General features: G+C 37.6%; 2 protein-coding genes across 3 annotated transcripts; both read left to right on the top strand.

The window, feature by feature from the left end:
• The first annotated feature begins 208 nt into the window (after positions 1-208).
• LOC113077143 (E3 ubiquitin-protein ligase RNF165-like) lies at positions 209-7,950 on the top strand. Its single transcript, XM_026249597.1, has 7 exons — positions 209-881; positions 1,020-1,145; positions 2,253-2,379; positions 2,552-2,656; positions 2,742-2,837; positions 2,917-3,020; positions 3,916-7,950. Exons 1-7 carry the CDS (start codon positions 658-660, stop codon positions 4,031-4,033), a joined length of 900 nt encoding a protein of 299 aa, XP_026105382.1. The 5' UTR covers positions 209-657; the 3' UTR covers positions 4,034-7,950.
• Positions 7,951-10,541: 2,591 nt separating this feature from the next.
• On the top strand, positions 10,542-26,562 carry LOC113077144 (kelch-like protein diablo). 2 transcript variants are annotated; one of them, XM_026249599.1, is made up of 8 exons: positions 10,542-10,914; positions 21,823-21,962; positions 22,163-22,346; positions 22,529-22,672; positions 22,762-22,895; positions 22,963-23,174; positions 23,325-23,431; positions 26,422-26,562. In XM_026249599.1, exons 1-8 carry the CDS (start codon positions 10,901-10,903, stop codon positions 26,483-26,485), a joined length of 999 nt encoding a protein of 332 aa, XP_026105384.1. In that variant the 5' UTR covers positions 10,542-10,900; the 3' UTR covers positions 26,486-26,562. The 2 variants fall into 2 exon arrangements, with proteins under 2 accessions (XP_026105384.1, XP_026105383.1); XM_026249598.1 differs by lacking the exon at positions 10,542-10,914 and having other exon boundaries at positions 21,722-21,962.
• Positions 26,563-26,656: the final 94 nt, after the last annotated feature.

The following is a 26,656-nucleotide window of genomic DNA, read 5'->3' as shown; positions in this document are numbered from 1 at the left end:
TTATTTATTTTGTCTTTGCTTTATTTTGTCAGTGGCTAATGCCAAATTATACCTTTTTTTAGACCATATTTTTTATTTTTTTCATTAATTTAATTTGAATTTATTTTTATTTATTTTTTATTGTAATTTCGTTTGCTATTCTGTTTATTTTAATGTTTTACTTTTGACAAACATAAAATTTTAGTTGGTTGTTTTCATTTATTTATTTTGTTTTATATATTTCTGTAATAATAATAACTGCAGTACATGTGGTATTTTCGCAGAAACCAATGTTACTATAGTAAATAAAAAAATGTAAGTGAAATTTTGCAAACTGCATTTAGAATGGAATATGATTGTACTCTTTAACGAATGCTGTGCATTTTATGCTGTATACTGCATACTATTTAAAAAAAATTATATATATATAATGTGTGTATATGATTTTTTTATTTACTTATATAACGATTTATAAATGATTTAATACCATTTCCTGGATCAGTCTGAATATCTGAAACCTTTTTACATTTTAAAAAGCCGTACAGTTAATGTCACATGTCATCATTTTATGTAAATGGAATCTAGTTATTATCTTAGAAATAAATGTTTATTTTGCATATTGAGCACAGCATTCTGGACTATAGCCTTGTCATCTTCACCTGTTGTCTCTGATCTCTGATGGGATATTGCTTGTCCCGTACAGGAGCACATTTTAGCAGGCACCAGCATAGTCATGCTACCTCCTGCCGGCATTTCCACCTGGCTGCTACAGCAACACCGCTGCCTGCTGAGTTCCCGCCCCCTCCCCTCGCCCCGCCTCAGTACCAGGAAGTCCCGCCCCCTTTCTTACCTCAGGCCTTACAGCAGCAATACCTCATCCAGCAACAGCTACTGCAGCGCAGGTACAAAACACACACCTGTACATGTTCAGTTATATAAAAGTTATATTTATTTAAGGTAAAAGACAAAATAAGAAGAAAATAAAAAAAAATTATAAATAAAACGTCCATTCTATTCCTCATACTTCCGAATCTCTTCAGACGCACACAGGAGCGAGTCCCGCTGAACACACATCGGTTACGCCCAGGATATGAATATGCTCCGCCCCTCCATGTCCCTCAGCCAATCCCGCAGCAGCCCAGATACCTGGCCGAAGGCACTGATTGGTGAGTTGTGCAAAACCACACGCATACAAAACAGCAGTAAAATATTGCAATTAATTTCCACCATAGAATGGGTAAATGTGACGAATTCAGGCTTTTTTGTGTGTGTGTGTGTGTGTATATATATATATATATATATATATATATATATATATATATATATATATATATATATATATATATATATATATATATATATATATATATATATATATATAATTGCAGTTTCTAACTCAGTTCAAACTTTGTATTTTTATTATTATAAACTTTGCTTTTTTTAAGTTTGAAACTTGTTATTGTGAGTTTACATCTCACAGTTTTGATGTTAGTTGTGCTTGTTTAGAATTCTGAGTTTGAATCTCAATTTACATCTTAATTTAGAATTTTTTTCAGAATTCTAAATTAAGAATTCTTCCTCTGGGAATTCTCAGTTGACATCTTGGAATTTTTTCATCCTTGAGTATGCATTTTGCAATTTTGACTGTATTCTCTCTGAATTCTGAGTTTATTCTTTTAATTGCGAGTTTACAGCTCGCAATTGACGTTTGTTGTTTAGAATTCGGAGTTTATATTTTTACTTTTTCTTCTCAATTCAGACTTTTTTTCAGAATTCTAAGTTTACATTTTGCAATTGAGACTGCTTTCTGTGAGAATTTTCAGTTGGCATCTTGGAATTCTGACTTTTATCTTTTAATTCTGAGTTTACATCTCAATTCAGTCAGTTCTGTTTTTGGTTTGTTTGTTTTTTGCAAAAAAACATTGTAGTGTAACATTGCAACTTTTTAACTCTGATTTTTTTTCTCGCAACTGTGAGTTATCGTCTTGCAATCCTGAGCTACATATCCCAAAAGCATCATAAGCCTAAATGCATCGTAGACCCATTGAAACCATGCAGTCCTGACTTTTTTCTCAGAATTGTGATCAAAGTCACAATTATATCTATATTTTTTCTTTTTTATTCTATGGCAGAGGTAAGCTTCCATAGCAAATAAACTTCCTTAATATTTAGGAATGATCTTCATAGTCACAAAAAACATACAGTACATAAATTCCCTGCTGCTGATGTTGTTTTGAAATTGCTTTTATTAAGTTGTAAATGTGTGCTTTTAGGGACCTAAGCGTGGACGCAGGAGTGCCATATCAGTATCCTCTGCAGCAGATCCCTCAACCCTACCAGCATTACCTGGCCTCTCCCAGAATGCACCACCTCCCCAGGAACACATCCTCCACCCAAGTGGTGAGTGTTTATATAAATTAATATATCACATTATATGCAAATATTCTCTATATGAAAAAGGTATTACTTTTTACTTTTTTTCTTTATTTAGAAGTGTTTTATAGTAAGTGCAAGTGTTGAATGTGGTCCAATGTTTGAAGCAGACATGTACAGTATGTTGTGTTTCCTGTAGGTTGTCCATGAGATCAGGAACTATCCGTATCCACAGCTCCACCTGCTGGCACTGCAGAGCTTGAGTCCCAGCAGACACTCATCAGCTGTTCGAGAGAGCTATGAGGTAAAACACACACAGACAGGTGAACAGTAACTCACATACATAGCTGTTTTGCTCTGTTTAACACCGAGTCTGTGATCGTGTGCAGGAGCTGCTACAGCTGGAGGATCGACTGGGAAGCGTCAACCGAGGGGCCATACAGACCACCATAGAGAGATTCACCTTCCCACACAAATACAAGAAGGTACATGCACACACTGTTCATATTCAAACCTTCATTTTCATGTCCTTACACACTTGTGTCTGTGTTTGTGTGTGTGTAGCGGAAGCCGCTGGAGCTGAAGTTATATGAGAGTGAGGAAGAGTCAGATGTGGATGAGAAATGCACCATTTGCCTCTCCATGCTGGAGGATGGAGAAGATGTCAGGTAGTATATAATAAAGACAGATGAAACTATACACTGTCGTTCAAAAACATTGGTCAGTAAGATTATATTTTAATGTTTTTGGAAAAAAGTATATTCTGCCCACCATTTATTTGATCAAATATCAAGTAAAATTCGTAATACTGTGACATATCATTAGTTTAATACAACTGTTTTCCATTTGAATATATTGCAAAATGTAATTTATTCCTGTGATGCAAAGCTGTATTTTCAGGATCATTCCTCCAGTCTTCAGAGTCACATGATCCTTCAGAAATCATTATAATATACTGATTTTCTGAATAGATAACATTGCTGTTATAAAAAAAAATAATAATAATTTATTAGATTTTTTTTTTTGTGGCATTATAAATGTCTTTTCTGTCACATTTAATCAATTTATTGCATCCTCCCTGCATAAAAATAATTATAATTATTATAACAATAAAAAAAAAAACTTTTGAACAAAAGTATAACACCAGGAGTTGATGAGCAGATAATTAATTGCATAAAAATGTGTTTTTAAATTATTGATATTTGAACTTAAAACCACTGGAGGTACAAAGGTTTGCATCCTTAAATGTTACTATGCTACAAAGTTACATTGATATTTTAACATTTATATACTGTTATAGTATTTTTTTATATATTTTGAATTGACTTTTATTTTTGTATTTTTAGTGTTTCATTTTCATTTCAGTAATTTTGGCATGTACATTTGTAATTATTTTCATATTTCCTTTTAACCTTAATTCATTTGTATTTCAGTTTAAATCAGAGCATGTCTAAATACAAAATGCAGTATGGTAATGCAGTTCAACTCATCCTAATAAACGATCTCTCTCTCTCTCTCTCTCTCTCTCTCTCTCTCTCTCTCTCTCTCTCTCTCTGTTTTCAGGCGGTTACCCTGTATGCATTTGTTCCATCAGGTGTGTGTGGATCAGTGGCTGGCCACCAGTAGGAAGTGTCCCATCTGCAGAGTGGACATCCAAACACAGCTCACCCCTGAGAGCTGAAACGCACCCGGCGAAACAACACGCATTAAAAAATAACTCTCACACACACACATGCTCTATTTCACTCTTATACATCCACACACATACACACACACACACACACTGTATATTATCTACACACGTGTATGATGAGCCATCCAACACACACTAAACACACACTCACACGCTTTACTGAGCCAATGACAATAACTGACACTACACACACACACACACACACACACACGTGCTGGTAGAAACTAAAAAGGGTCTGTTGCGAGGATTGATTCTGTCTGTAGGGAAATGGTGTGTGTCCGTAGCATATGTGTGTGTATTTGTGCAATTCCTTAAGCCATGAACTTTACTAAAGACCCTCAGCTTGCATACAATACACACACACTCACACACTTACATGTTACATTTAATCTATACATGGCGGATAAGACACTGTCAAATCTAGCTGCTGGAGTGTGTGTGTGTGTGTGTGTCCACTGTATTTCTGATCTGCAATACTGCTTTAGTCTTACACACTGGAGCTACTTCGGCTTGAGTGTGTGCATTTGTGCGCTTGTTCACCATTTTGGTGCGTGTATGTGTGTTAATATTTTCATGGTTAATCAGCGCACGATGGTGCATGTAGAGAAGCCAAAAAAGAACACGCAACAACAAGAAAAAACACAAAAGCAACTCATTTCCGAGACAGCAGGAGGAGGGCTGTTGTCTTACAAAAAAAATAAAAAATACGCGGAAAATGTCGTGATTGGTGGACTCGTGTAGATAGGCGCAGTAGTAGTTGCATGCATCTGTGCTTGGGTTGTTGTTTCAAGGTACACCTGGAAGAGTGCGTAGGCGTGTGCGCGGGAATGCATGGATGTGTATTAGCTCCTTTAAGCTGTGACGATCCGTAACATTATCAGACTCATGTAGCGCGTGTGTGTGCGTGTTTGTGTGCGCGAAAGAGACCCTGCCATGACCTTTGACCCTAAATGCCTACTGAAAAAAAGCACATGTGAGCATAGCTAAAGTGCCCGGCCTCACTCTGGTGCTGCGCTGCCATGATTACTGTATTTATTATTGGTATTTAAAACATGCAGTATTTGGAGGGGGCGGGGCTTGTGTGTGTCCAACGGTGTTCTTGTGTGACAGGTCTCCCCTCGTGGTTGCTATGCTGGTTGCTATGCTGTATTGCTAGAACTACAATGTAGAATGTGGTGTGATAGAGGACCATCCGCCAACAGCACAAAAGCAGGTCGAGACGGATGAGCGCCACGCAGGAATTATTCGTATTTGGCCCGAAACATACGCAGGTAGTTTTCTGTTTCAGCTCAAATTTCATGAATCTTGCTGAACAAGTTAATGTTGACATGTTTACAGCTAGCTACACAAACAATAGCACATCCGGTTTAATGGTGCACAAGTTTGAACACTGGCGCCCTCTTGAGCACTGAAGTTTGCAAAAATGCACATTATGCAATGCGTATGTTTCTGGCCTTCGTTGTTTATAGTTTTAAACACTTCCAGTTTAATTTGAACAACTTGCAACAAGGATATTCCTTTTATATGGATTGTGTTTCCACAAAAATGTCTGGTTCAATTTTGCTTTATGTAAATTTGGCAAATTTCAGGGTGTGTTCAAAATCTAACAATCTACCCTGTATAAGCATTCAGCTATGGAAGCTTGTTTACACTATTGGATAACCAAATATATATATATAAAAAATTCATTTTTAGTCTGTAATTCGGATATTTTTTGCACAACTCTGAGAAAAAAACTTCAAAGACAAAATTGTGAAATAAGAAACTGCTCCTTGTTTTATTATTTATTCCTTGCTGAAGCAAAAAAAAAAAAATGTAAACACAGAATTCAGAGATAGAATTGCAATATGTAAACTCAGAATTGGCAGAGAAAATCATAAATCATATGATTTTGCCCGCATTCACCAATTTTCGATAACAAAATACATTCTGAGATTGCTTTAATAAAGCATAAATTTTATTTTTTGTTACATTTTGCTTCATTGTGACCCAAAGGTAAATAAAAAAACATTTAAGTTCATAACGAAGCTGTATTCGTTTCAGCCAATGAGCTTCATTTTTGCCTGTGTTGGCTCCTCCCCCCGGTGTTCTGTGTGTTGATTGGCGGATGATGGCTTGTGTTGATCGTTACACAGGGTTATGTCCGTTGAAATGCCTTAAGTATTTAACAATCATAATTTATTACTAACTGTAGATATCGTGGGTACGTATTTAATTTTGTATAGTTTCATTTTTTTTGCAATGGAATCATATTTTATTTATTTAGAAATAACACAAAATGATTAAACTCTTACCTCATGTTTGAGTTGGTTTGCGGGAATGCTTCGCATGCGGTTGGTCGTGTTCGTGTGTGTTTCTCCCTTTGGTGCTGTGACCTTACTGACATTCCGCTTGCTGATTGGTCAGACATGGCAGCGGAGTGGGAGTATTATGGGTTTTGATTCGCTGTCCTGTTTGCACTCTTAGTTTTCCAAGGCCACCCTCTCACTGGCATCATTTTACCACTCTGGCGACCTTTGCAACACAATCTTCCTCTCTTTCTCTTTCTCTACTCTTCTCTCTGGAAGTCTTTCTTAATGTTTACATGATCTATACCTCTCTCGTCTCATGTCTGTCTAAAGTCTCTCTTTCTCTGTTTAACATTTTCATTCTTGTTAATGTTTACATCCTCTACTTGCTTGCTTTCTCTTTCCTCGTGCTTTTTTTCTTTAACAGTCTTAAATTCTTAATGTTTATATTCTCTCTCTTTCTAAGGGTGTGTTCGAAATCTAGCGAGCTGCACTACATTGGAAGTTACCTTATAAGGCAGCATACTAACTAAAAAGAAACCTTTTAAGTGACTGATTTCAAACAAAGTACAGAGACAGCGACACTTATACAAAGTGCACAAGAGATCTGATCTCAGATATACAGGGGGAAATATTGGTGTAGAAATTACTTTCAAAATGCAAAGAAACCGCAATTGCCACATTGAATTAAACATGAAATATTTAAGGAAAAATAAATTATTTTGTTGTAATGCATACTTAATATATATAATAATATTTATAATTTTGCCCGCATTCTCCACCAGCTTTTGTGACAGTAACTGCATAGGGCACTGCATATGCTACTGTCTAGTCTAAGTAGGATACTCACTAGATTTTGAAACGAGCTCATTTTTTCTCAATCTTTCATTTCTATTTCTGTTTCATCTCTGTTATTGGTTATTGGGCATGTGAATCGTCTTTCCTCTGTCCTAGTTTATTTTGCCAGTCTCTCTCTCTCTCTCTCTCTCTCTCTCTCTCTCTCTCTCTTTCTCCCTGTCTCATGGCAGGGTCAGGACTAACAGAGTATAATAAAGCACAACAGATTTAAAATGCATGTTTTTCTCAGGTTTGAATATATACATGACTAAACAGAAATATACAGCTACATAGAGAAAATAAAAACTAGTGCAGATGTTCTACTAATGATATTAGAAGATAGATTTTTTTTTTTTTTTTGCTGCTGCTGCTTGCATTTGAAAAACAAACAAAACAAAACACAAAAAAAAAGACATTAATAATAATAATGTTGTCCTAAAAGTGCCAGTGACAGGGGTGCCGCGTGCTGTGGGTGTTTTTTCACTAGCGGATTTTCTAGCAGAATATAGACTATTTATCATTCATATTAAAGCAATAGCGCCTCCTGCTGGTGTGACTGCTAGTACGTAACTGGTCGAGTAAATAAAGTCTGTGTAAAATGTTAGAATTCTCTTTTGGTGGAATTTTTGTACCTTATTTATTACTACTACTAATGATGAATTTAAAAGTGGCATCGCTAAAATGTTTTTGGTTTCGTTTTCATTTTGTTTAATTTCAAAGCTTGTACATTATCCTTTTTGTATGTGCTCATTTTGTAATAAAAATGTTGAAATGCTTAAACACCTGTCTTTCTGTATCAAACATCATATCACTTGAAAACATTCAGCATAAACATGGTGGCATCTGGTTTTATGTGGTTTCTGGCTGGTCCAAGCTAATATAGATTATATGCACAAACCTTGGACGCTTTGCACAAATTTAATTTGTAACATGCATATTGTTTTATTTAGTAGAATTGTAAATTAATCAATATGTTGAGAGAGCAGTTTATCCATTATAACACTAGAGGGCCAAACAGACTGTTTTAAATGCCTAATGAGACCATATATGCTAAAACCAAATGCAAACAACATTTTATATTATATTATCATCTTTGCCATTTATTTGTGAATATACGGAGTAAGAGAGACAAGAGTATATCTGTTGCCTGTTATATTCTTATTTATTTTTTTATAATTTATTAAATGCATTACATTCTGTGTTAACAAAGCACATTATTCACTCTCACACTAAAAAAGAAAATGCTTAATGCTCACCAATCAATTTATTTGCTTACAATACAGTAGAAACAGTTAAATTATGAGATATTACAATGTAAAATAACTTTATTTTCTGTTTAAATATATGTAAGAATGTAATTTATTACTTTAATGCAAAGCTGTATTTTCAGCATCATTCCTCTAGTCTTCAGTGTCACATGATCTTCAAGAAATCATTCTAATATATTGATTTGCTGCTCAAGAATGTACAAAAGAACAGCGATTAATTTGTAAAATAATTAATTTGTAACATGTCTTTACGGTCACTTTCAATCCGTTTAATGCATCCTTACTAAAATACATTTTAATGTCTTACCAAAACTTTTTTAAGTTTGATATGTTGACTTTTAAGGCCTTTTAGAGGAAAAGAAACACTGTGCTCTAGATCAGTGGTTTTCAACCAGTGGTCCGCGGGCCCCTAGTGGGTCGCGGTGGTATTGCCAATTACTATTAAAATGAATAATATTGTTAACATATGTAAAAATTTCTAAGTCATAACATAATAACATCATTTCATATATCTAATTAAATGACAAAAAACAAATATTAAACTTACTATGCTTCCACTATTCGAGCTCGCTGATTGGTTTAAGAATAAACCACCAATTTATCTTAGATATTTTTGCTGCATATGCAATCGTCAAAAATTCCCGCTTCGAGCGTGCGCGATTTCTAAATCGCTTTATAGCACAAATTTCCGTAGCCCTGACCTCCCGCAGTATGCTATCCGATTCAATCAGAAAACAGTGCGCCTAGCGCGAGAACAGAACAGACTGAGCATGTGCCAAAGAAAAACTCTAATTTATATCTGAAAATTAAGGCTAGTCAAACTAGTTCTTAAGACAAAGCCTTAGCATGGTGACTATGTTAATGCAACTGGCCCCAGAATATTCTAAAACAGTGTAAATAGGACAGTAACACTAATGGAGAGGAATAATGATAGAAACTGAGGACAAATATTCACTTACCATCATGATGTCCCTTTAGGCTGTCTTTCTTTCTTTCATTCTTTCTAAATCAGTTTGAATTCCTCTTCAGTTTTCTGGCGGATGAACTAGTGCGTTCTGCTCATCTTGACGTTGTTTCTGCAGTAAGCTGACACCGGGCAGGTAATGCTAACCTAACACGGCTCTGTCTCCACTGGCCAAAGATGTCCAGCTTCACCTACAGTAATAGATTTACATTTACATTTAGCAGATGCTTTTATCCAAAGCGACTTACAAATGAGGACAGTGGAAGCAATCAGAAACAACAAAAAGAGCAATGATATAGAAGTGCTATAACAAGTCCCAGTTAGCTTAACACAGTACAATTAAACATGGGCTTTTAAATCATATAATAAATAATACTGTACATAATATTAAATGATGTCAGGATATAAGAGCAGCTCACACACGGGCTTTGCTCATCTGCTTGTATTTCCCTCGGCCCATATTATTACTACTGCTATGTTCTGATCTAACAGAGCATTTTAAGGTAACCGAGTCGTAGACGTTTCAGATGTGCAAAATAAATGCCACCTTACAAACTATTTGGACTATATATTAGATTTGTTTGTATTTATTACCAGTGGATTTTCTGAAAAGTGTGCTTTCATGCTTACACTTTACAATAAGGTTTCATTATAAAAATGATTTACCTAAATCAGTTTACATGCATGAACTTCCAAAAACAATGCTTCAGCTGCATTTATTAATCTTTGTTAATGTTAATAAGTACATTCAGTAATACATTTCAAATCAATATTTGAAAATTTTTTATATTTGCATTTACAAATACATTTTCAAATCAAAAGTCATATCCACAAACAGACGTAACATTAGTTAAAGCAACCATATGCAGTTTTGTCTATTTTTGCTTGCGGTAAGTGAGTGGAGAAGTCTATCATTTACACTAAACAATTCTTTTGGATTTAACTATTTTTAGAGTTTACTAAAGTACTCAAAGTACTAAAATAACTAAAACTAATAACTGAAAATTAATAATAATAATAATAATAACAACACAAAATAACTACAACTAAACTAAAATGAACATTCATTCAAATATTAGCAAAAACTATAGTAGTATATCATTTACTAAAATAAGACTGTTCCAGAGCACCATGTAAAAATAAAGACTAGGCCTGTCATTAAAAGCGTGTGATGTAATGTATGTGTTTTTGTGCGACAGTTTGTTCCTAGTGTGAACATTTGTCTTCTGTAAGAATGAAAGTCGTGTGATGATTCACATGCCAGAAGAAGAGCTATTTTCCCACATTGACATGTTGTGCATCATTCACTGTCAGCACTAACCTGCATACCTACATTTCACACCAACAATCCCCCTCCACCTCTCGCTGTCAGTCACACACACACACAAATAAACCTCAAGATGAGTGAAGCTCTGTCTCGTACATGATGTACTGCACAGAACAAGAGAATAAAGACAATCAGTGGAGCACAGTTTGACAGCAGGAAAAGAGCAACATAATGACATCAGAGAAGTGAGTACATTCATAAACACGTTCACAACAGAAATGAAAAAGATTCTAATGACAAACATAAATATAATGCATTGGAAACAGTTATTTTATGTTCTATGGATTCAAGTGAGAAAGTGTGACTCTGCAGGGCTCTCATTTTATAAGGTTTGTCTGGTTTGGATGTATCAGGAGGATTGTTAACAGTAATTGTGACTGATATTAATAATTTCATAAAGGCAGATTGCCATTACCAGAGGAAGCAGAACCATTTGCATGCCAAGTGTGTTCTTATGACTTGCCACTGATAGAAATATATATTTAATTTACTGAACTAAGTCACATTATACTATACTAGATTAACTCTCATTAGTGTGCAATGGAATTAAAATAATTTGATTTTAAAATCATTACATTTAATTAGATTATATTGAATAAAAATTTATTATTTATACATTTAGCTGATATTTAAAAATAGTGCGCTTTCAAAATCCATGCAGTTTTTAAAAGTGTCTTTGTCCCTGCACTTTGTTACACTGTGACCTTTTCTCAGAGTACAAAAATATTGGTTTGCACTTTCTAACATCATATTTCTTGACCACATGCAGGGGCGGATCTACCGGGGTGGCATAGGGCAAATGCCACCCTGAAAGAAAGCCTTGCAACCCCTGCTGCCACCCCAGTTGGCATCAATTTGAAAATTTACGAGCGCGAATCTTTCGTGATTCGTGATCACGCTCCGAACTCCCGAACTGACTCAAATGATTCGCGATCCCGCTCCGAACTCTCAAACTGACTCAAATGATTCGCGATCCCGCTCCGAACTCACGAATTGTTTCAACTGATTTGCGATCCCCAAACTAACTCAAATGATTCGCGAAACCCGCTTTGAACTCCCGAACTGACTCAAATGATTCGCGATCCCGCTCCGAACTCTCAAACTGATTCAAATGATTCGCGATCCCGCTCCGAATTCCCGAACTGACTCAAATGATTCGCGAACCCGGTACGAACTCTCGAATTGATTCAAATGATCCGCGAAGCCGCTCCGAACTCCCGAATTGATTCAAATGATCCGCGAAGCCGCTCCGAACTCCCGAACTGACTCAAATGATTTGCGATCCCCAAACTGACTCAAATGATTCGCGATCCCGCTCCGAACTCCCGAACTGACTCAAATGATTCGCGATCCCGCTACGAACTCCCGAACTGACTCAAATGATTCTCGATCCCCAAACTGACTCAAATGATTCGCGATCCCGCTCCGAACTCCCGAACTGACTCAATCTGCCTAGGGCACCAACTCCCAGAGGGGGCACCATCCCACTGCAGTTGCTAAAAAAAAAAAAAAAAAAAAAAATAAAACTTCCTCCATTCCTCCCCTTCCTCCATTCCTCTCATCCCGCTCGCGACCGCTCGCACCTCATGTTTGCGGCTGAATATTCATTATTGATGGATGAATCCAATCCTGCGAAGAGAAAAGAAAACTAAAAGTAAAAAAAAAAGACATAAAGTTGGCTTGACGTTGGACGTTGGACGAGGCTCAAATTTAGGGACCGTCTCTAAAGTTACATGCGATATTGGTATACACTTTCCTAACGTCAGTAGAATTTAAGGAGAATGACTTATAGTCATAAAAACAACTGTAATTGTTCATGTGGGTGTCAGCTATAAAGCACAATTGGATTAAATGTTTGATATTTATTAAACTAATCTGTAAATCATATGTAAATTATGCTACTCTTTCACATGGGCTCAAACGCAAATGTAAAGCTCAATAGCATTTGAGGAGAAAGACTTGCAGTGATAAAACAATTGTAAATGAAAATGAGGCCCGTTTATCACTTTCAGGCACATTTCTGTGAATGTTTTTTTTTAGGTTCCCTTACGAAAATTTTTTAACAATTTTTTTAACCATGGTTTTAACAATAACACCACAAATCATTGTTTTTGTAGCCATGGTAACTGCAAATTAACCATGATTTTGTTACTTCAAATAATAATTTACAAAGACCACATGGTAGTTTCTTTTGCAGTTTTAACTTTTTTCTTACAATTTTGAATATATTATATATATATATCTGGCAATTCATACTTTGTTGCGTAATTTTCACTTTTATATTTCACAATTCAGAATTTGTTTTTCCTCAATTATGAGCTTATATCTCACAGTTGTGAGATATCTCAGTTTTTCAGTTTTGACTTTAACTTTCAATTTTATTAACTTTTATCTAAAAAATAATAGAATAACAATTCTGAGTTTATGTCTCACAATTCTGTAACTTGTAGTTGTGAGACTACTCTGAGAGAAAAACTTAAATTATGAGATAAGAAGTTGCCTTTAGCTTCTTTGTTTGTTTGTTTACTGCAGTTTTACTCTGCTTTAAAATTACATCTTTCAAGTGTATGTTCTTAATCAGAGTATTTGTTTCAGAAAACTTTCCAAAGCATAATATTGTACTTTTTACTGCACAATGTTTCAAAATAAATATTATTTAATGCTTAATTACATTACAAATCTAATACTTTCTTATTTTTTTCTCAAGTAAAAGTTTTACTAGAGAACAAGAAAGTACTGCATTTTTAATGTTCTTAAGTATTAGCAGTAAAAAATCAACCTTTTTAGTTTACTTGAGTAAAGTAAAAATACTTCACTACTGTCCACCTCTGGGGAAACAAGCTTCTATATTCATAAAGATATGATATGTTCGATATGAAAGACTTAAAGTCAGTAGACTGTAGTTAAATAAATTATACAGTTGTACTGTTTTTTCTCATGAAGAGAGATTTAGTGATCAGGATATTCCAGAACAAGTGTCTCAACTCACTTCCAGGCAAAAGGTTTGTGGGATTTTATGACTAGTTACAGCAGCCTTTCAGTTCTGTCAGCCTTTGTCTCTGATAATTATGAGTTTTAAAAGTCATCGGTTGAGTGTGATATCTGCCAGAAACCTGTGATGACTGGTTGTGAAACTGCTTTGGCTCGGGGTTGTCATGGTAACAGCACTGGTTGCCAGGGTGATGATTTCATTATTGGCATAGGGAAACAGTATGGTGAACTGGTGACCAGTTTTGCACTCAGGATTTCACGGTATTAAGTTATATGACAGTGCAGTCTCTTCTCAGGGTGACAGGAGTGTCTTAGTTGACGCAGCTTGATTGTGCTTTGATTGTCAGAGCAATTATTTCCTCCTGTCAGTTTCTGTGCACACTGCAGACGTGTGGGATGTGGTGAAATGTTTGTTGACAACATGTGATGTATTTCATTGAGGCGACCTCTGACCCCTGACACACACAACCCCCATCCTCTCAGCTGTTGTCAAGCTGAAACACTGCACTTACCTAACACAGCACTGTAAACGGCACAGAAACCTTTCTGAAGAAAGAGCGAGAGCAGAAGACAAGAAAAGAATGAGCAGTGAATGCAGACAGAGTCAAGGGCATTCGACTTACACCCACATGTGTGACTCACAACTGTGCCGGTGTATATCAGAAAAGATTGATCGGTAAAGGTCTACTCTCATTGAGAAATATAGTTTGGACCAGACATGGTTGTGTAAGACTGAAAAAAACATACTGGCCAAAATGTGTAAATGCAACAAAAATTAAGCCCAGAAGTTCATAAACATCTTTTACAAACCAATTGCAAATGCTTTATTGAAAGTGAAATTATGTGCGAAAACATTACAGTACAAAGAGCATAATATTACAATAATAACGCCTTCCATTCTTGCTCGCTCTGCAATAACATAATGTAAAACACTGATGACATATCATGTCTGCATGAACAGGGCGCACAAAGATATGCAACTCGTTCCTCACCTTCCACAGACAATGTAAATAAATATGAATAAATTTAGAACACTTTACTTGGTGATTGGTATTTTGGATGTGTTATGAGCAAAAGTCCTTTGTTGGTTGTTTCCATTCTGCCCTCTTGTGTTCTCTGTGCATGTTTGTTTCAGATGGGCGGTTCCTGGAGATAATTAATTGGAGGCTGCGATTGGTTCTCCTCTTCACCTGATCCAGATATAAGGACTGCCCCAAACACTCAATAGGGGCCATGATTGTGCCATCGCGTGTGACTCCATAGTTTGCTGTTTACCTTGTTATTGTTGTTTGTTTGAATTTGAGTGTCTTACCAGAGAGATAGTGTGTTGGTGAATAAGATTGTGATTGTGTTCTGTGATAATTATATTGTATTGTTTTTTCTTTGTTTAAATTCTGTGATATTCCCGGTTAACTTGACCTAAGCCTGATTGACTACGATTTTGGATTCTGATTGTAAATTGTTTGCTGTTAACTTGTGTGTGTATATATATATATATATATATATATATATATATATCTATCTTGTTAACATTTTGTTGATCTTAGTTTTTGTTAAGTTGAGGGACGTAGGGGGTTAGACGCCATTTTATTTTGATATCACTTTTCACATTGTTTGGGTTTAGGGAGTCAGGGAAGTTGAATCTGTATTTTATTTCTTTTGGTTTCTTTAATTTTGGTTTAGGAAGTGTAGAGGGTTAACAAAGAGGATTTTTTTGTTTGTTATTTTGGCCTTGTCTGCCCCTGACGCTAAGTCCCAACTTGTAAATAAATTATTGTTTATTCAACCTCTCTCTGGTTCAGACTCTCTTCCTTTTCCTGTTACGGCTGACCCCTAGACGGTCGTAACAGAAATTGGGGGCTCGTCTTAAAAAGGAGTTTTTCCTCACAAACCAATTGGAGTTTTGCGGTCGCGTGTTTGTGATAAAACAAATTCATGAAATTTGCTTTTGTTTTTTGTTTGGCTAGTGGTTTTCACTTTAAGGGGGAGGGAATTCGGTATGTCCTCTAAATTTGAATTGGAAAAGTTTGCAATTCAGCCTACTGCTGAACAATTGGATATTTGTCGCAAAGATGATCTGTTTTCAGTTGCTGATTTATATCAAATTAAAGTTCCTCGTGGTGCAGTGAAGCGTGAGATCAGGGATGTGATCTATAAGCATTTGGTGGAAAATGGAGTTTTGCCAGAGGTGAGTGAAGCGGGTGTTGCAGATCAGTTGCCAATTTCCGTAGGTAAGGGGGCGGAGAATCCCAAACCCGAGGAGATGGCCAGCATGGATCCCGTTGATCTCCCTTTTCCGAGCGATCCTCGGTTGGCAATCAAACTAAAAGAGTTGGAGTTGGAGTTGAGCAGGCAACAATATCAAAGTCAGCTGCTGCAGGTTCGCACAGTTGAGCTTGAAACTAAGCGAGCAATCAAGCTCAAAGAATTGGAGCTTGAGCTCAAAACCAGATCACCTGTTCTCCCCTCAGCTGCTGATGCGCCTAGTGTGAGCGTGTCTGTGTCGTCACCCATCAGTGCTTCCACTCCAGGTCCCATTCCTGCACCTCGACGCATCCCACAAGTAAGTCAACCTGAATTTGATGTTAGCCGCCAAATTGCACTAGTACCACTGTTTCGAGAAAGTGAGGTTGACACTTATTTCACTGTGTTTGAGCGAATCGCTGCCACATTAAAATGGCCACGTAATGTTTGGCCACTGTTGTTGCAGTGTAAACTCATTGGTAAAGCCCAAGAAGTCTGCTCAGCATTAACACTTGAGCAGAGCTTGGATTATGATGTAATGAAGAATTCCGTTTTGCGTGCTTATGAGCTAGTTCCTGAAGCATACCGGCAAAAGTTCCGCAGTCTTGTGAAAATCCCTAGCCAAACGTTTGTTGAATTTGCGAGAGACAAAGCTAATTTATTTGATAAATGGTGCGCTGCGAACAAGGTAGACACGTTTGAACAGCTTAAAGAGTTATTGCTGTTGGAGGAGTTTAAGAGTTGTTTACCAGAGAAAATTGTGGTCTACTTAAATGAGCAAAAAGTCTCATCTCTTTCTGAGGCTGCCGTTTTTTCTGACGAATTTGTACTTACGCATAAAATAGTGTTTTCACCCACAAAGCGTAATTTCCCTGATCGAGTTCGTACTTCTAAGGATGCCGCAGTGGCACCAAAGAACATTTCGAGTGCAGACAGTAATGAGAACCGTGAGTGCTTTTATTGTCATGAGGTTGGGCACCTCATCGCTAATTGTCCCACCTTGAAACGCAAGGTCAGTAGAAAAGTAAACCCTTCGAAAAGTGTTGCGTTGATCGAAAGAAAGGTTTTCGCATCTGAACAAAATGTGTCTTTGAATTCAGTGGTTGAGTCTACTTTTGAACCCTTCATCTGTGATGGTGTAGTATCATTGGGTGAAACGGAGTCTGAGTTGAAGCATATTCGTATCCTCCGTGACACTGGTGCTGCCCAATCGTTTATCCTACAAAATGTGTTGCCATTCTCTGAACAGTCAAGCTGTGGTTCTAATGTGCTGGTACAGGGTATTGATCTCACAGTAGTTAAAGTTCCTTTACACCAAGTGTTTCTACGCTCTGGGATCATTTCAGGGAAGGTTAAACTGGCAGTCCAAGCACAGTTACCTGTTAAAGGGGTGTCACTCATTCTTGGTAATGATCTGGCAGGTGATAAAGTTTTTTGTCTGCCTGAGGTAATAGATACTCCTATTGTGCATGAGGGTGATGTTCTGCAGGAAGAGTTTCCTGATGTGTTTGGCGCATGCATTGTGACCCGAGCTCAAGCTCGCAAATTTAGGGATACTGTGGATCTGTCTGATTCATTTATGTGTGCTGACAATGCTGTCAATGCAAACACTGATCAGGTAGAGGTGTGTGCACTCCCAGGTTTTTGATTTACCCATTGGTAAACCCATGTTAATTGAGGCACAACGTGCTGATAAAACTTTGACTCATTGTGTTGAAGCCGCTGTTGAGCTGACTGATTTGTCAGAGCATCCTGTTGCATACTACTTTGAGGATGATGTGTTGATGCGTAAATGGTCTCCACGCCACGCCAACTATGATTGGAGTACTGTTTTCCAAGTTGTTGTCCCGAAACCTTACAGAGAGCAGGTACTGAGTGTTGCACATGATCATGAGCTTTCTGGCCATTTTGGCATTCATAAAACTTATGATCATTTAATGAAGCATTTCTTTTGGCCTTCCATGAAGTCAGATGTAGTCAAATTTTGTAAATCCTGTCATGCGTGCCAAATAGCGGGCAAACCAAATCAGGTGGTTCCTCCAGCTCCATTGAAACCTATACCTGTATTAGGTGAACCGTTTGAGCGTATTCTGATTGATTGTGTAGGACCGTTGCCCAAAACCAAGTCTTGAAATTCTTATCTAGTAACGTTAATGTGTGTGTCAACTAGGTTTCCTGAGGCAATACCGCTACGTTCCCTCAAAGCTAATGCAATTATCAAGGCAATTGTAAAGTTCTGCACTACTTTTGGAATGCCAAAATACATTCAGTCTGACCAAGGTACCAATTTTATGTCCAGAGTGTTTGCAAAGGTAATGAAACAGTTAAATATCAAGCATCAGGTGTCCAGTGCATACCACCCTCAGTCACAAGGTGCTATTGAACGTTTTCATCAAACCTTAAAGTCGATACTCCGAACCTTTTGCGTGGAACATGAAAAAGAATGGGATGAACACATCCCGCTCTTGTTATTTGCAGTACGTAATACCACTCAAGCATCACTTGGATTTAGTCCCTCTGAGTTAATTTTTGGGACACACTGTTCGTGGTCCATTGAAAATTTTGCAAGAGCAAATTCTTTCATCTAGCCATTCGTCTTCAACTACCAATGTATTGGATTATGTCAGTGCGTTCCGCGAGCGCTTGCATACAGTGTGGAAGTTGGCAAAACAATCGCTCAGTTCTGTGCAAAGCCAAATGAAATCTCACTATGACCAAAAGGCTGTATCGCGATCATTTCAGACTGGCGATAGAGTTCTTATCTTACTTCCAGTCCAAGGTTCAGCACTCCAAGCTAAGTTCACTGGTCCTTACAGCATCAAGGAGAAGCTAGGAGACACTGACTATGTAGTTGATACCCCTGATCGAAGAAGGAAGTCACGAGTCTGCCACATTAATATGCTTAAAGCATATTCGTCACGTTCTGATTCTGAAGTTAGTAAGCCCGTTGCTACTGTTTTACCAGTTACGGTGTCATTGTCGGATTATTCACCTGAAAGTGATGATTTGAAAATGAATAGTGCATCATTCTTGTCAGCTCGTTTGCCAAATTCTGAGGCTTTGTTGAATCTGTCAGAAAAATTGTCCCATTTGCCTGTGTCTGCCCAAGCAGATATTTCCAGTCTTCTTAATAAATACCCGACTTTGTTTAATGACTTCCCTTCAACTACCCACGTAATTGAACATGATATAGATGTTGGTTCACATGCCCCAGTTAAACAGAATGCCTACCGTGTAAACCCAGTTAAAAGAGAACTAATGAAGCAGGAAACCCAGTACTTGCTAGAACACAATTTAGCAGTTCCTAGTGCCAGTCCCTGGTGTTCGCCATGTCTACTTGTCCCTAAGCCAGATGGGACCTCCAGGTTTTGTACTGACTACCGTAAAGTTAACGCTTTAACTAAAGCTGACTCTTTTCCGCTTCCTCGTATGGAAGATTGTGTTGATCGGGTAGGTAACGCTAAATTCATGACTAAACTAGATCTGCTAAAAGGATATTGGCAGGTGCCACTCACAAAGCAAGCATGTGAGATTTCTGCTTTTGCTACACCTGACGTATTTTTGCAGTACCGTGTTATGGCTTTTGGCCTTCGAAATGCTGGAGCTACCTTTCAGCGACTAATGTCCATAGTGTTGTCTGATGTGTCAAATTGTGAGGCTTATTTGGATGATGTGGTGTGCTATGCTGATACTTGGAAAGACCATCTCAAAACTTTGGATGATGTCTTCAAACGCTTGAGAAATGCTAACCTTACCTTGAATTTATCAAAGTGTGAATTCGGTTGTGCTACTGTCACATACTTGGGAAAGGAGGTTGGGAATGGTCAAGTGCGTCCTCTTAATTCCAAAATACAAGCCATCCTTGATTTCCCAGTTCCTAAAACTAGGAAAGAGCTCCGTCGATTTCTTGGAATGACTGGCTACTACAGATGTTTTTGTAAGAATTTTTCAGATGTTGCCAGTCCTCTCACTGGACTATTACGTAAAGCAGTCTCATTTAAGTGGTCTTGTGAATGTCAGTCCGCCTTTGAAGTCTTGAAAACTTTGCTTTGTAGTGCCCCTGTGCTCGCTGCCCCCTGTTTTGAAAAACCATTCTTGATGGAAGTGGACGCTAGTGGTACCGGTGCTGGAGCCGTCCTTCTTCAAACCGATGCAGCTGGTTTGAATCACCCAATAAGTTTCTTTTCGAAAAAGTTCCACAAACATCAGATTAACTATAGTACCATAGAAAAGAAGCCCTTGGCTTAATTCTCGCTCTTCAACACTTTGAGGTCTATGTTGGCTCCAGTTCAAAACCTGTTACGGTTTATACTGACCATAACCCTCTTGTATTTCTTCAACGGATGTCAAATGCTAATCATCGTCTTATGCGCTGGTCGCTAATCTGCCAAAGTTACAATTTGGTGATCTGTCATAAAAAGGGCATTGAAAATGTGATTGCTGATTCACTGTCTCGTGTTAATCTGTAAAACAGGATGTTTTATTTTGTGGGTGGGGGTGTTATGAGCAAAAGTCCTTTGTTGGTTGTTTCCATTCTGCCCTCTTGTGTTCTCTGTGCATGTTTGTTTCAGATGGGCGGTTCCTGGAGATAATTAATTGGAGGCTGCGATTGGTTCTCCTCTTCACCTGATCCAGATATAAGGACTGCCCCAAACACTCAATAGGGGCCATGATTGTGCCATCGCGTGTGACTCCATAGTTTGCTGTTTACCTTGTTATTGTTGTTTGTTTGAATTTGAGTGTCTTACCAGAGAGATAGTGTGTTGGTGAATAAGATTGTGATTGTGTTCTGTGATAATTATATTGTATTGTTTTTTCTTTGTTTAAATTCTGTGATATTCCCGGTTAACTTGACCTAAGCCTGATTGACTACGATTTTGGATTCTGATTGTAAATTGTTTGCTGTTAACTTGTGTGTGTGTATATATATATATATATATATATATATATATATATATATATATATATATCTTGTTAACATTTTGTTGATCTTAGTTTTTGTTAAGTTGAGGGACGTAGGGGGTTAGACGCCATTTTATTTTGATATCACTTTTCACATTGTTTTGGGTTTAGGGAGTCAGGGAAGTTGAATCTGTATTTTATTTCTTTTGGTTTCTTTAATTTTGGTTTAGGAAGTGTAGAGGGTTAACAGAGGATTTTTTTGTTTGTTATTTTGGCCTTGTCTGCCCCTGACGCTAAGTCCCAACTTGTAAATAAATTATTGTTTATTCAACCTCTCTCTGGTTCAGACTCTCTTCCTTTTCCTGTTACGGCTGACCCCTAGACGGTCGTAACAGATGTGAAGAGAGTTTTAACTAGCATAACAAAAAATGTTACTGAACCAAAACTCTTTCCCTGCCTTTGAGTGACCAAAAACCACACATTTGTAGCCTAAAAGTAAATTGTAAGCATATTAAGCACTCAAATGCAGGATTGACAATGGTATTCTGCTACTGTGTGAATGTAGCCTCACTGGCCAAATTCAACAGTCCTCAAGTCTCTCTGATACTCTGGTTCCTAGATTTGGTTTCAGTCCCTGGATCCCATGTAAGTCTGTGGAATCGTTCTGTCAACATACAACTTCTCAACAAACTGCACAATTTGATTCAGTTATGTGCTGAAGTTTACTCAGAGATTTGATTAGGGGTTTGTTCAAGTCCCTGTGAAAGCAATAGTAGATGCTTCAATCTTCTGCTACATCATCAGTGTAGTTATCTACTGTACAGCTTGTTCACAGCAGAACAGATGGGTGTTTTGTTGTTTGCCCACTATGTTTTATGTGTGATGAGCTTGCGTATGTCCTGTCTGGACATGATTTTTCAGAATTTTCTTTTTTTATGTGTGTGTATGTTCAGCAGACCCTTTAAAGATGAGGACCTCATGGTCATCAAAAATAGTACCAACCTGCACAGCACCAAGGGTCACCGCCAAAGCAAAAGCCACTCCACGAGGAATAAAGTCTTGTCCAAAGGAAAACCCTTTGACATGATATATGTAGGTCAGTATTTATATCAATCACTTTGTCAATCACTTTCAAACTTTTCTACACCTGTTTGAACATTCTACAAAGTTGGTTAGCTGCCACAAGCAACTATAAATCTAAATGGAATATATAGTATAGTACGAAGTCACAATAGAGATCTCAGTAGTATTTCTTTGCATACATTATGCTGTATGTTTTTAATAAATTGTGTGTAGTTGGAGGCTGGAGTAAAGATGACCCATCCTGTCCAGTTGAGCAGTTCTGCCCCCAGTATAATGAGTGGAAAATGACTGCTCCCATGCTCCATCCCCGCAGTGACCCAGGGGTGTGTGCTCTGGGCGGAGCCATCTATGCTGTGGGCGGGTCTGATGATGTCACCTGTCTAAGCAATGTGGAGAGGTGACTATTTACGTCAACTTCTGTCATCATTCAAATACTGTTATAGTGCATTTTCCTTAAAGGAGACATGCAGCACTGCCCTAGTATTTGGCCGATAGCTTAATCCTAGAATGCGTAATAATAGTTGTTTAAAACATTGTATATGCCTTAAAATGCTAAATGAATGTGTTTGTGTGTGTTAGGTACGATCCAGAGTGTAACACTTGGTCTGTGGACGTGCCCTCACTTTCTTCGCCACGGTCAAGGGTGTGTGTGTTAGAAATGGACGGATGTCTAATTACACTGGGAGGTTTTGACGGCATGACCTGCATTAACGCAGTAGAAAGGTCTAAACACACTTGTACATTACAGAAAATCGGATGGAAATGTGAAATGTGAAGCTCAAACAGATACACACTTGTTTTCTGTGGAGTAGGTATGACCCATTGAAGAACTCCTGGTCTAAGCTGACACCAATGCTGAGGAACAGGGCATCTGCATCAGCCGCTGTCCTGAACGATCAGATTTACGTTATGGGAGGAACAGATGGAGACATGACTCTGGATTCAGGTACACAAACACAGAGTCCTGTGTAGATCTAAAATAAAATAACACTCAATACATTCTTCTGCACTAGTGGAGCGTTTTGACCCATTTGAGGGATGCTGGTCTCTCTGCCCAACCATGTCCACCGCTAGGGAAGCTTCAGGATGCACCGTGTTTCTTGGCTGTCTGTATGTTGCTGGAGGACGAGATGAACTTGGTCTGTCATTGAGCACCGTGGAGAAATACGACCCAGACACGGTCCGTTGGAGCCCCGTAAGGGCTATGAACAACAAGAGATTTCAGGTTTGAAGGAATAAGCAATAGTAGTCTTTCTGACATCGATAACTCACCCTCGTCATTTCAAACCTGTACAGAGAATATGATTCTGGAATGATTCCGAAGTGATGTAATTATGGTCTTTGTTGTAATAATTTTTGTGTGTAATATGCACAGGTCTCTTTAGTGCTGTTAAATGGCCTTCTGTTGGCTATTGGAGGATTTGATGGTGTAATTGACCTTAAAACCATGGAGGCGTATGACCATGAGACAAACTCTTGGAGGTGTGTATTTTTTTTAAGTGACTCATTCATGCAGAGCCTACAAAGTCTACCAATGTGCAATCTGCCAGTACTGACTGTGGGGGAAATCCACAGAATGGATTTAAATGTTTATTTCACCCCCAAAAATTTGTCATCATTTACTCAACCTCAAGTTGTTCCAAACCTGTATAAATGTATTTCTTTTGCTGTACAAAAAACATATTTTGAAGAATGTTGATGGTCCCCGTTGACATCCATAGTAATCCCCCATTCTCTAGAAGTCAATGGGGAGCATCAACTGTTTAGTTGCCAGCATTCTTCAAAATATTTAATTTTATGTTCCTCAGAAGAAAGAAACTCATAACGTTTTGGAACAACTTGAGAGTGAGTACTGATGACAGAATTAAAAATTTTAGGTTAACTTTCCCCAGGGGCGGATCTAGAAAAATATTGATAGGGTGGCGAGAAGGGGGCAGGAATTTTTGAGGGGTGACAACATATGGCAGACGTATATATATTGAATTTAGTCTTTCAATTTCAGTTATCACAGTTTGATGATAAATAGTAAAATAGTAAGTGTGCACACTACAAAAGAGCACAGGCTGCCATTTACAAACTTAATCTTATGCAATCAATGTCTTGCATTTGAAACAGTTCATGTAAGGAATAAGTGACCATACCCCATAAGCACCACCACACTCATTAATGCAAACAGTATGCATCGACATGTAATCAACTGACTCAACTGATTTTCTACTGTTTAGTGTTAATCACCATCTAACTCAACCAGTCAAGAGCTACATTTAGCCTTAGATGTTATATGAATATGGTCCCTGAAGCATAGGTTTTATTAGCTGACAATAATCATAAATAAATAAACATTATAGGCACCAATACATTTCTACTTTTAGAAATTTTTCTTTTGAAAAATATGGTGTTATTGTTTTGGCAAATTTAAATTAAAACTTCTATGAAAACTTGTGTGATATTCCTTTAAAATAATGTTTTAGTATATATATTTTTTTAAGTATATTTTACTGTGCAATCTGTGTATACGATACGAAAGAATGACGATAGTTTTATCAAATGAAATGGTGAAATCCTCTCATAGCTTGTTGACGTGCACATGTGTAGAATACATCATGCATCAATATAGTGAAGAGCTGAAAACACCACGCGTGCTTCAGTGTGTGTGTGTGTGTGTGTGTGTGTGTTTGTGTGTACCAGAGATGTGCATAACAACACCTTCAGGGTCGCTGATGGCCAAATGTGTGCCCTAAGCAGGATTGTATTGTTGTGCCCCCCTTTCTCAAATATGATAATGAAAAAAACACCTACTATAGGGGTGAAAAAAGAACTTTAATCAAATAAAAAACTAAATGAATAAATTGTATTATTTACAAATCATAATTGTAGCTCTCGACGACATTTACCTATGGCTATAACTTTATTTTGACTCTAATTTATTTTATAGTCTCGAGGATTCAGAAATCATGCAAAAGGAAATTAAGCAGCTTTACTATGATAAAATCATGGTTTATTTTTGTAAGGGTTGTGATATGCACATTTTTTTTGTTGAAGAAATTATAAAGGCTGTGTCATCTATAGCAAAAAAGTGGCCAAAACTGAAAGATTAAGTGAATATGAATTAAATGTTTGGTCAGTAGCCTAAACTAGGATTCGATTGTCCTCTAAGTGTAACAGCAGCAATCACATGGCATTTGTAATAACATGTACATAAATTGTTTATTTTGTATTTGCCTACATTATGTATTTTAACAACGGTACTGAACACCTTTAATATTGCAGACACTAGTCCATATCGAGATTTGATTAAATGCTCTACTTTTGACTTATTCATAAAAAAATGGCTAAATTCCGTGACATTCTGCTTTATACAGCAAGTTCCAGTTGCGATTCAATCCCTGTTGCTTTTCAAACACAAACTGGGTGAATTTATGAATGAAAGTGTGAAAGTTCTGACACAAAACGAAGTTGCTACATATCCTCATGCTTTTTAAAAGTGGTTAACTATGTTTGACAGGTGGAAAAATTTGAATTTTTTTAAAATTACATTTATATCTGAATATATGTCAGAGTTCTGAGCAGGTTCGCGAATCATTTGAATCAGTTCGGGAGTTCGTAGCGGGATCGCGAATCATTTGAGTCAGTTATGGGGATCACGAATCATTTGAGTCAGTTTGGGAGTTCGGAGCGGGATCGCGAATCAGTTCGGGAGTTCGGAGCTGGTTCGCGAATCATTTGAGTCAGTTTGGGGATCGCGAATCATTTGAATCAGTTCGGGAGTTCGTAGCGGGATCGCGAATCATTTGAGTCAGTTCGGGAGTTCGGAGCGGGTTCGCGAATCATTTGAGTCAGTTATGGGGATCACGAATCATTTGAGTCAGTTTGGGAGTTCGGAGCGGGATCGCGAATCATTTGAGTCAGTTCGGGAGTTCGGAGCGGGTTCGCGAATCATTTGAGTCAGTTTGGGGATCGCGAATCATTTGAATCAGTTCGGGAGTTCGTAGCGGGATCGCGAATCATTTGAGTCAGTTCGGGAGTTCGGAGCGGCTTCGCGGATCATTTGAATCAATTCGAGAGTTCGGAGCGGGTTCGCGAATCATTTGAATCAGTTCTGGAGTTTGTAGCGGGTTCACGAATCATTTGAGTCAGTTCGGGAGTTCAAACCGGGTTCGCAAATCATTTGAATCAGTTAAGGAGTTCGAAGCAGGATCACGAATTACGAAAGATTCGCGATTGTAAATTTTCAAATTGCCATAACCTTTAATTCGTTGTTGCCAACTGGGGTGGCAGCAGGGGTGGCAAGGCTTTCTTTTAGGGTGGCATTTGCCACCCTATGCCACCCCGGTAGATCCACCCCTGACTTTCCTTTTAAATGTTATTAACACATTAAATGGAGGCATGCTCTCATTAACAGTTGAAAAAAAAAAAAAAATTTCTCTTAATATCTGACATTTTCTTTTTCTTTATATTTTCTCATTTTGTAGACATTTTGGGAGTATGAAGTCCAAGCATCCTGGTGGACACGTGGCTTTGATTAAGGCTGTGTGAAATTAGGTGTATTGATTGAAGTATATTGATGATATATATGATAATAAATTAAGTGAAATTAAATTCTGTATTGTCTATTTCTTGACCCTCACAAAATTTACTGCTGTTGTACTATGTTATTTAGTTTTATATATTGTTTCATTCCAACAGTGGTAAATTAATATGGTAACC

Source organism: Carassius auratus, unplaced genomic scaffold, assembly GCF_003368295.1.
Source record: "Carassius auratus strain Wakin unplaced genomic scaffold, ASM336829v1 scaf_tig00021681, whole genome shotgun sequence".
Classification (NCBI taxonomy): domain Eukaryota; kingdom Metazoa; phylum Chordata; class Actinopteri; order Cypriniformes; family Cyprinidae; genus Carassius; species Carassius auratus.
This window is presented reverse-complemented; position numbering and strand designations above follow the sequence as displayed.